At 56.9% G+C, this 11,172-nt stretch overlaps 1 protein-coding gene across 1 annotated transcript in view; it reads right to left on the bottom strand.

The window, feature by feature from the left end:
• LOC137473303 (GDNF family receptor alpha-4) overlaps positions 1 to 10,327 on the bottom strand; it is a 72,402-nt gene extending 62,075 nt beyond the window's left edge. Inside the window, exon 1 of the mRNA XM_068189186.1 lies at positions 10,275 to 10,327. Coding sequence (XP_068045287.1) covers positions 10,275 to 10,314 — 40 coding nt within the window. The 5' untranslated portion in view covers positions 10,315 to 10,327. The remainder of the gene's footprint in view (positions 1 to 10,274) is intronic.
• Positions 10,328 to 11,172: the final 845 nt, after the last annotated feature.

Here is an 11,172-nt window from a genome sequence, read left to right as displayed (position 1 = left end):
CACGTAGTTCCAACCACCATTAGGACTAGAGCCATCAGGTCTGTGAAACAGAAATTTCTCATTGGATTTATTTCTTTCTTTCTCTTTTAACCATGGAAAAATATGTTCCCTGGGGAAATCTGGGCTTTGCAAGTAGAAAAACAAAACGCTAAATAATGTTTTAATCTCATATTCTTTACCTTTCATTTTTTCAGTTGTATAGGTTGAAAAGATGGGTCCTTGACTTCTCCCTCCAGCATCAGCTGCTCCCTGGAAGGCATGAGAACTTGGTGGCTTCAGCTGGGTTCATCTCACAGGTCAAGGAAAGAGCCAAAAGTGTCACTGGGATTGGCTTGGTAGTCCTTGGAGGTAACAGCAATCTGCAGGGAGGAGCAGTGTCCCTCCAGGCCTGCCAACTTCTCCTCTCAACTGAAAGGAGAAGCTCAGAAGACCAGGTGAAAACCAGGTGGGATGAAACCCATTTCCTGCAGCCTCTGGGACCATCCCTGTCTGGTGTGTGGGCAGGGGACAAGTGAGAGACAGACTCCATTTCTCTTCCTGTCCAAGGTCCCTCCGGGAAGACCATTTTCTGTTGTCTTAATAAAAGCAGATAAAACAGAAGAGAAACATCTGCGGCTTCATTTTAGTCCTCATTTTTCTTCCCCTGGAATTATACTTAATAAGCATTTTATTTTCCACTTGCTAGCTTTTATTTCAAATTTTACTGTTCCTGATCTGTCACTGTTGTTCCAAAGTCAGACTGTACCAAAAGCCCAATATTTTTCTGGGAAATGAGCTTGTGTTTTCCAGCTTGCCCTTCTGCCAGAGGCTGCTCTCCCTGTGTGGCTGAGTGCAGCCCTCAGCAGAGCACACCCAATCCCAGTGCAAGGCAGGATCCCTGCTCCCCCTGGTTCTCAGAGCACTTCTCTTGACTTTGGTCCTGCCTGAGCACAGAGGAAGAGCTCAGTGGGTTCTGTGCTCAGGCAGGTGCTGCTGAAAGGCACATTGTTCCTGATCCCAGCTTGGAGTTTGCTGCTGACCACAAACACAAATATCCTGGGTCAAACACTCCTGGTTCTGCCCCACAGGAATTTCCCTACTTTAAAAATATCCCGTGATGCAGTGAATTTGCATCATTATCCAAAACCTGAGAGCCCCAGAGATGCTGCAATTCCTCATCCCTGCAGATTAAACACTTCTGGGGGAGCTCACTGGATTTCTTCTTGCTATTTGGGTTTTTTTTTTTTTTTCTTAATTCCTGTTTGTTAGTTTATTTTTTGCTCCAGCCCTTCCATTATGATCAAAACTTACTGGTAATGCAATAGCATCTAATGAACTCAATTAGAGAGCTGGACCCCTGGAGTCAGGTACTTAATTACTAACAGGCTTTCCAGCACACATTAAGGGCTGCCCTGGCTGCTCTGTCGGGAGGAGGCACGAAGCAATACCAGGAGAGGGAGAGAAATTTCCCTGCACTAGTCCCAGGAGGGGGTAACTCTGCCACTGCCTTTCCCGGGATGTGTCCACACTCCACACTGACAGAGGCTCCCGAGCTGTCACTTCACCTGCAGGGAATCACATCACCTCCTGCAGAAGCAAAATCCAGCCCCTGGGGCCTCCCTGGACCCCGAATGGCTCTCAGACCTTCCCAGCCCTGCACGCTCCTCCTCCCAGCTCCTGAACTCCGTTACCGTGGGAAGCTCCATCTGCATCTCCTGCATGACACCTCAGGAGCCTCTTCTCTTCCACGTCCCACCTCCAGAGCAGAATCTGCTCAGAACCTTCTCCACTGTGCCCTTCCCAAAACCTCTGGCCCTGACAGGGAACTCCTGCAGTGCAAGTTCAGCAAAGTTCCCAAAACAGCAGGAGAGCCTCTAAAGCTCCGTCGTACAGGAGGTTTCTCATCTCAGGACATTTCCTTTCAGCATTCCAAGTGATCGCAAAAAGGAGACAAGATTTCTCTCTGGATAGGGAAAATCAGCATATTCCCAGGGAATGGAGCACCCAGGCACTTTTGGGGAGTTTCACAGGGCAGCACTTTTGTTTTAAGGTTTGCTAATTCTCCAAAGCCTGACAAATCCTCCAGTGATCCCATCAACCCTCTAAGGGGAAACTGCCTCTTCTCCCTTCGAAGCTTTTATTAATAGAACCATGGAATCTTTCAGGCTAGAAAATACCTCTGAGATCACAGAGTGCAACCATTTCAGTTCTCCTGCAGCAATTCCCTGCCAGGCAGCAGACAAAAGGTGCGAGCCCACAGTCTTGCCCAAATTTGGGGTGCTCAGGAGGAGGTGTCAGAGCCACAGCATCGTCTGTTCTGAAGCTATTACATTCCTCACACACAGCTCGAGCTCCTACTCATTCCAGCTCCTTGTGGAGACACCTCTGTCACGTTACTTTGAAGGTTTTTCCGGGCTCTGAGCACCACCACCCCCTGAGCATGTTTCCCACACTGCAGGAAAGCCCTGTGCTCCCCCAGGGACGACACGGCTGTGACACGACCCAAGGTGAGCAGTTTGTCTCCCAAGCAGCCTCGCTGGGTTATGTTCTCTCACCAAGAGGAAGAAACAAGACAAATGTCTTGGAAGGGGGGAAGAATGTGCCGTGAAATTGCTGTGACTCGTGTCAGATCAGCTAACCTTGCAGGGAGGAGTGAGCTCCTCAGCAGGCAGGGAACGCTCAGCCTTGGCCGGGCTCACACAAACAGCTCAGACACCTCTGGTTCTTCCCAGCCCTGGGAATGCAGCATGCAGGTCTGCTCTCCCCTCCACTCACAGGCACTAACACGATATCCTCACCTCCAGCCTTCCTTGCAGAAGGTTCCAGGGGCTTCTGTCACCTCCAGCCCTGTGACAGCTCTTTAAGGTGCCTGTGCTGCTCACACCAACACCAAAGCGCTGCAGGAGCCAGCTGCTGCCTCCCTGCAGGCTGCAGGACTGAGGCAGGAGAGCTGAGCTCCCTGGGCAGGCTGGCACGGGCAGCTTATCGCTCTGCACACGCAGGGAAGCGACAGCACCGGGGGAAACAGGTGCTCTGACTCCAAGAGCTGTTTATCCAGAGCCAGACACAGGTGACTGAGGAGGAACTGTCAGCTTCCTCCCGCATTTCCTTACTGGAGCAGCCTTGAGGGGTGGTGGGTTGGCTGCAAGACAAATCATTGCCTCTACAGCCAGCACTTTGGAGCTGGAGTGCAGGTTCCAGACAGCAGCTATGGGGCCGCAGAGCACACAGCCATGGAACCGTGGGACGGTTTGGTCTGGAAGGGACCTTACAGCTCATCCCCTTCCACCCCTGCCAGGGGCAGGGACACCTTCCCCAGACTGAGAAAGGCACAGAAAGACATTCGAGTTGTAACCACGGTGAAGGTGATGCCTTTGGGGGATCCAATTAGAGCAGCAGGAGGAAAAAATAAAACAGTGTTCAATAAAGGCTGCAGCAGTTAAGTAAGGTGGAGGTGGCACTTAGGGGGGTCCAGTTTGGGCAGCAGGAAGGAAAAAAAGAGAGCGAAGTGTTCAATAAAGACCGCAACAGTAAAAGAAGATGAATGGAGAAATTCAATCCCCTTTATGATTGATTTGACTGTTTATGTAAAATTCTCACGGACAGGACCACATGAACTCTGCAGAGTGGTGGTCCAGACACAGTGTTTGCTCAAAACAAGAATTCACAGCCATGTTCCAAGTGAAGGCTCCCTTCCCATGAGGCTGTAGCTGCCCTGTATTTCCTTTGCTCTGATTAATTGAGGAGGATGGGATTTCCCAGGAGGCACCAGCCAGCCTCATTTGATGCAAAGCTCGAAGCAAAGCCTGATTATTTTGCAGAGATGGACTTCAATTCAGCACCTCTTAAGGCACCCTGGAGCTCTCAGGACCTGTCCTGAGCACTTGCTGGGTCCAATTCAGCTCTGAGGCTCCAGAAACCTCAGATCACGCAGGGCTCTCCGAGCTCCTCCTTGCTGACTGTCTGGAGCTGAGCTCTTCCTTGGGCACTTCCACTCCTCCCGGGCTTGCAGCCACGGGCGGCCCAGGTCCCTGGAGGCAGAGGAGAGCTGGGCCCCCTGAGCAGCATGGGCAGCAGCACTGCAGGTGGGGTCTAACCCAAATTATGTGCCTGGCCTTCCTTTTCACTGCACAAGTGACAGGAGGTGAGGAGGGAAAACCCTCCAGTTTCTCAAGCCCTTTAGCATCTGGAGCTGTTTAAACTCCCATCCCAAAGTGCACTGCCACCCCTTGGGGATAACAAAGAGATGCCTGAGTTTGGAGGTGTTTGAAAGATGAGCAATTTGATCCTCCTTTTGGAAGAAGCACCAAGAAATCTGTCCCATTCCTCTTCCCTCGAAGCCCAGCTGCCTGCTCTTGTGTGTCAAAGCAGCCCTCTGAGCCATATGTCATCAGCAGAGGGGGAGTGCTGCAATAACTCTGCCAGAGCCCTCGCTGGGGACAGGTATCACACACAGGCTTTGCCACTTGGATTCTATAAATCAGAGCCGCAGCACAACTGCTCTTACTGCATCTTTCATGCAAACTGCTTTCCCGATGGATTTGCATAGAAAGAGAAACAGTGAGTCACAGAGTAATTTAAATTGGAAAAGCCCTCTAAATTGGAAAAGACCAGAGTCCCACCATTCCCCAGCACTGCCCATATCCCCGAGTGCCACATCAACACAGCCTTGAAATCCCCCCAGGGCTGGGGACTCCAGCCCTGCCCTGGGCAGCTGTGCCAGGGCTGGGCAGCCCTTCCCATGAGGAATGTCCCCAGTGCCCACCCCGAGGCTCCCCTGAGGCCGTTCCCTCTCCTCCTGTCCCTGTTCCCTGGAGCACAGCCCGACCCCCCCGGCTGTCCCCTCCTGGCAGGAGCTGTGCAGAGCCACAAGGTCCCCCTGTGCTTGGAGGGGACACCTGTGGAGGAAGGAGATGGATTGACACGAAGGGAAGTGACAGGATACGGCCAGAGCAGTTTTGAGCTGGAGAATATTTGTCTAATACTGCAGGACACAGGGAAGAGCTTTTCCCCATGAGGACACTGAGGCAGGGCACAGTGAGGTTTATTTTGTCTCTCTGGGGTCACCCATCCCTTCCAGCCACCTGCAGCGGGCAGCTAAACCCCCATGGGGCAGAGACACAGGGGATGAGCAGGCTCTGAGCACAGCACGGCTGGGTGCTGAGCAAGGGTCCCGTCCCCAGTCCCCAAGGGCAGGGAGAGATGTGTCATTGCTGAGGGACTAAAGGGCCCCAAGGCACACCTGCAGCTGGGGCAGGACTTCTCACCACAGAGCCACAGAAGAGTTTGGCTTGGAAGGGACCCTTTAAAGTTCATTTAATCAAAAATCCCAGTCACAGACTGGTTTGAGTTGAAGGAACTTTTCAAGAGCAGAGACATCTCCCACTAGTCCAGGCTGCTCACAGCCCCATCCAGCCTCAGCTTGAATGCTTCCAGAGGTGGGGCCTCCACCACCTCTCTGGTAAGATGCAGGGAGATGCCTGGCAACGTCCATGAGGACCACAACCTCTCCCAACACCCACCAAGCTCACCCAGCTCAGCCAGAGCCAGCTGTGGCATCCCCTGGTATCAGTCCCAGGTCCTGGATGACTCACGGGTGATTTAAATGTGAGGGATCCTTCCTGCAGACTCATTTTCCTTCCCTGGGGCACTCCCAGGTTCTCCTTGCCCAGGATAAATGGTGGCTTCACCTCTGGAAACCCTCCTTGCCCTGTGTGGGGCAGTCCTGTGTCCTTGTCCTCCACCACACAGCCCCTCCTGGACACCCGCCCTGCCCAGCCACACAGACTTGGCTTTCCTCCCTCTCCGTCTGCAGGAGGAATCATCCATCCGTGGCTCCACTCCCCATCCACCTCGTCAGACCCTCTCAGCCAGAGGCTCCAGTGTGCTTTGCCAGGAGCGCAGCCCCACAGCCCCAGCTGGGCTGGAGCACAGGGGTGAAGGCAGGGACTCGGTGGGTGAGGTCTGCCCTGCCCTCCTCCCTCAGCCCAGCAGGCACGGAGGTCTCTGCCAGGAGGGGCTACCACGGGGGATTCTCACAGGTGCTTTTTCAAACTGGGGAGCTGTACTGAACTGAAGATTGACAGGAACAAGCCTTTCATAGTTTTGTTGCTTTTTATTTTTTCAGTGAAATGTGCTCTTCTGAAAAAATTCTTCCAGCAGGAGAACTACCTTTCAATTTGTCCTCTCTCACTTTTGGGTTGAGAAGAAAGAGGTCATTTATATATTTTTTAAGGAAGCAAAAGGAATATAAAGTCCACTAGAGGGAAAAAGAAATCATGACTATCTTGGAAGCAAGGTATTTTTATCAAAAGGTGGCAAACTTTAGAGACATTAGAAGTCATGTTTTAAAATGACCAAGTGGAAAGTTATAAAAATGAACAAGTCTTGTGTGAAAATGATGAAGGGAATTTCAGGCACAATAGAAATCATCTGTGAAAATTGCCAGGAGAGCAGGGAAGACATTTCTGTCTCCAAAAGCAAAATAAAATGCTATTCACAGTAATTCATACTAATTATTAGCCTTAAGGAGTACTAATTTTTACCCAGCAATAATTACTATTAAAGGCTCCAGAGCTCTGGAAAAAATATTTTCTGGGTGTGGTAAGGTCCTTGCAGAGGAATCTGCACATCATTTGTGGGCAGCCTGTTGAGGGAGAAGTTTTATTTCTCCTCTGCATCAACACGGACAGACATAAATGTCACATTCCTGATGATGCAAATAGTGGATTGCTCCTGTCAGAACCGACAAAGCCACTAATTTAAAGAGTTTCCCTCTCTCACACACACAGATGCATTTTTCAAGAGATTTTGTTCTGCTTTTCCCCTGGGATCTGAGTTCCCAAACCAGGTGAAAGTCCACCAGACGATCTCGTGTTTGATTGCATCTGTGAGGAGCCTGAGGCAAACAAAGGCCAGGGATTCTGCAGGCGACCAGCACAGGAAAAGCTGCAGCAGGAACCAGCCACCTGGGGGTCCTGCCCTCCAGCAGGGCCAGAGCTGACTCCTGGTGCCAGGGGGTTCAGGAGCAAACTGCTGCTTCCAGCTGTGCCCAGCGTTCCATCCTCACCTCACACTGCAGTTCTGGTAGTGCAGGGACCGATGTGTCCTCTGGGATCTGGGCAGCTCCTTGGGAGCTGCTTCCGGGTGTAGCCCAGTGTCCTTGTCACATTAATTAACTCTATATTTAACTGTATCAGTGCTTCCTGCAGCCCTGATTTTCCATAAAGTCTTCCTGAAAGCCTCACCAGTGCGCCGTGAGTGGGATTTCTAGCCAGTGCCACGAATTCAAGTAAGTATCAGGGGACACTACAGCAGCCACCAGCTTCCCAAAGCCATGTCCCCCGTCCTCAGGGGTGGAGCTGTGCTCCCTCCCTGTCCTCGCACTGCCACCAGGGTGGCTGCTGGGGAGACAGCGCTGGGAGCTCATCTGGCTGAACAGCAGCTGAGGAAAATAAAAACATTGTTCCGTTCTGCAAGCTGCCTGCTCTGGGCCACCCTGTGTGCTTGTGCCAGCAGGAACCTGGGATCTCCATCCAGCCTGGCTGATGGTGACACTGCCATCAGGAGAGCCCTAATCTCACCAAGAACTGCCTCCCCCAGCCAAGATCATCCCAAAAATGCCAGAGAGGGACACACCAAAAGCAAGGAGCTCGCACTGCAGCCCCCAGGGTGCACAGCCAGTGGGGATGAGGCTGGGAATCGTCAGGCTCGTGCCTGCCCTCTCCATCCCTGCACCCTGGATCCCTGCAGGGACATCTCTGTGTCCATCCATAACACAAACATCCCAAAAATACCTAGGGAAAAGGCTGAGGGTGTCCAGGAGCATCTGCTGGGGTGGTGCTGTGCCTGCAGGGGTCAAATGCCAGTCCAGGGGTGAAAAGGTCCCTCTGGAGACCCCAGGACCCGAAGGGCAAAGGGTGAATAGCAGCTGATGGCTTTGCTCTGGCTTGGAGCAGAGGTGACAAGTGTAGCCCTAACACCTGTCCCCTATTCCCAATGGCACTGCCGACAATGGGACTGGCCATTTGCTCTTTTCTCTTAGTCCACTTTCTCTAGAGAAATCGATGAGGCCACCAGTCAATCAAGCAGTCAATCAATGAGCCAGCCAATCCGAACCGCTTGGAAAACGGATCCTGCAGGGACCGGGACTCGCGCCCCGAGCCCCGAGAGCCTTAGGGGAAAACTGCAGCTCTGCGGGAGGCTGAGCCCAGCCCAGCCCAGCCCGGGGCACAGCCCCTGCCACCGGAGGAGCGGCCATCCCCGCCCGGCCGTGCCCAGCTCCGGGGCGCTCCGAGCCCCCGGAGCAAAGCGGGCCCTGGCTGAGCATGGCCGGTCCCTCCTGGGGGGTCGAATTTGCCCTCCCCCCCGCCTTTGGGATTTGGAAGAGTTGCTGCTGCTGACATCTAGTGACAGGGAGAGCCGGCACGGGGAGTCACCTGGAGCTCCGGCAGAGCCTCCCCACCGCGGGAGAACCCGCTCGGTCCTGCCCGGTGCTCCGTCCTGCCCAGGAGCTCGGTCCTGCCAAGGGCTCGGTCCTGACCAGGGGCTCGGTCCTGCCCAGATCTCGGTCCTGCCAAGGGCTCGGTCCTGCCCGGAGCTCGGTCCTGCCCAGATCTCGGTCCTGCCAAGGGCTCGGTCCTGCCCGGAACTCGGTCCTGCCCAAGAGCTCGGTCCTGCCAAGGAGCTCGGTCCTGCCCAGGAGCTCGGTCCTGCCAAGGGCTCGGTCCTGCCCGGAGCTCGGTCCTGCCCAGGAGCTCGGTCCTGCTCAGGGGCTCGGGTCCTGCCCGGAGCTCGGTCCTGCCCAGGAGCTCGGTCCTGCTCAGGGGCTCGGTCCTGCCCAGATCTCGGTCCTGCCAAGGGCTCGGTCCTGCCAAGGGCTCGGTCCTGCCCGGAGCTCGGTCCTGCCCAGGAGCTCGGTCCTGCTCAGGGGCTCGGTCCTGCCCAGGAGCTCGGTCCTGCCAAGGGCTCGGTCCTGCTCAGGGGCTCGGTCCTGCCCAAATCTCGATCCTGCCAAGGGCTCGATCCTGCCCGGAGCTCGGTCCTGCCAAGGGCTTGGTCCTGCCCGGGGCTCGGTCCTGCCAGGGGCTCGGTTCTCCCCAGGAGCGGGGCTCCAGCGGGAGGAGAGCCGTGCAGGGAGCGAGTGCCGGGCGCCCCACGATGTCCCAGCCACTTGCAGTCACCCCAAGACCTTTTCCTCCTGCAGTGGCACCCGAAGAGAACAGGCACATCCTATTCTCAGCCTCCCCACAACCCTTCCAGGTCCATTTAAGCACAGGCTCAATGTTGGGTTTGTTGCCTCAACGGAGCACAGGGAGGGGACAAAATGCCCCAAGGGGAGGAGCCGGGGTGGCACCCAGGCCGTCCCCAGCCGCTGCCGGGGGCTGTAGCCCCTTCACCCGCGTTTCCCTCTTCCCGGGGAAGCGGGAGCCCCGGGAATCGCGCAGGAGAAGCGGCCGCTCCGAGCTGAGCAGAGGGAGGATGCGAGCGGGATGCTCAAAGCACGGGAGCTGCAGACACATCCCCGCGGACACGGGGACAGCGGCTCCCAGCCACGCCAGGGGACGAGGGCTGCCTTTAGCGCTCCACAGGGATGGGGGGAACGTCTGGGGTCCTCACTCCCTGCTCTCGGTGCAAGAACAAAGCCCTGAGGACAGCTGGGTTCGGGGGGTGTGAGGGAACCCGCAGCAGGGTCCCCCGAGCGCACCCCGCCACACGCGCGGCTCGCTCGGGGCTGTGACAGAGCGGCGACAGAGCGGTGACAGAGCGGTGACAGAGCTGGGGGCTGCCACCCCGCACACACCTGCCCCGAACCCCGGCATCTCCCGGCCTCGGCACCGGGCATTCCCGGCACTGTGCTAATCTGCCTCCCCGCTCCCAGCACTGCCCGTCCGAGCCCCTCTGCCCCGAGAAGTGCCTGAATTCCGGGGCACATCTGGGCATCCCCGCGGCCAGCAGGACGACCCGAAATGACAGCAGCAGAGCCCAGCGCTCGGCTGCAGAGCAGAGGAGGCAACAGAAAGCTGAGGAGCACGGAGTCGTGGAATGGTTTGGGCTGTAAAGGACCTTCACGAGCATCTCGTTCCGACCCCCCTGCCACGGGCAGCGACACCTTCCACGAGCCCGGGCGGCTCCAAGCCCGTCCAGCCCGGCCTCGGTGATGCCACCCGGGCTCACCGCCGCTCCCGAAGCGCTGGGGAGCGGAGACCCCCCCTGCCCGGGGGTGCCCGAAATACCCCCGCAAGCGAGCCCGGCAGAAAGTTGTGCCCCCGCTCCCCCCGCGCCGCGCTACTCACCCAGGAGGATCAGGGTGCAGAAGCAGAGGACGCCCCTCATCCTCCCGCTCGGCACGGCTCGGCCCCACCGACTGGGCTCGGCTCGGACCCCCGGCCCGGCCCGGCGCGGCTCGGCGCGGCTCGGCGGTGCCGGAGGATGCGCGGAGGGCTGGGCAGGGCGGAGGGAGGGAGGCGGCCCCGCGCCCCGGCCCGGCCCCCCCGGCCCGAGCGCTCCCCCGGCCGGCCCGGCCCCGCTCCGGGCCCGGGTCATGCCCGCAGCCGCGCCGGGCACCGCGGGCTGCCGGCCGCCCTCCGCCCCATCCTCCGCGGAGGGGCCGCTCCCGGGCTGGCTACAATTATTTTATGCCTATTAATTATTCAATTTTCCTTTCTTCTTATTATAATGTGTTTGGTTTTTTTTTTTTTTCTTTTTTTTTTTCCTTGTGGTATGTTTTTATGTTTTGTTTTCTCCCTCCCCTCTCAGCAGCGGAACTCGCGGCGGGCGCAGCTCCGCCGTGCCCGAGCGCCGGGGCAGCCTCGCCGCCTTCCCCGGGCCGCCCCCGCCCCGGCCCTCGGGGAGGGGCTTGGTGGTCCGGCCCCCGCCTCCTCCTCCGCGGCTCCGCATCCCCGGCCCCGGGGCGGGGGTTCTCTGTCATCTCGTGCTCCCGTGTCCTGGCCATGGCCCCTTTCACCCTGCAAGCCCCAGGCTGGCTTCTTCCTCGCCCGCTGCCCTCCTGGAGGGTCCCGGCATCTCTCCCCTCCTCCCCAACCCTCCCATTCGGATGGAGGCACCGGCCTCATCGCCTCGAAGATGTATCCTACTCCCGACTGTTGTTGGCAGTGTCACTGCACTGAAAACTTGGGCCACGTCCTGCCCCCCTCCCGGCCTCGGCACCTTCCATAATCCCCTGCAAGGTGA

The sequence above is a fragment of the Anomalospiza imberbis genome, chromosome 4 (assembly GCF_031753505.1).
Source record: "Anomalospiza imberbis isolate Cuckoo-Finch-1a 21T00152 chromosome 4, ASM3175350v1, whole genome shotgun sequence".
Lineage (NCBI taxonomy): Eukaryota > Metazoa > Chordata > Aves > Passeriformes > Viduidae > Anomalospiza > Anomalospiza imberbis.
Note: the sequence above shows the minus strand (reverse complement) of the source record. Positions and strands in the feature narration are given on the sequence as shown.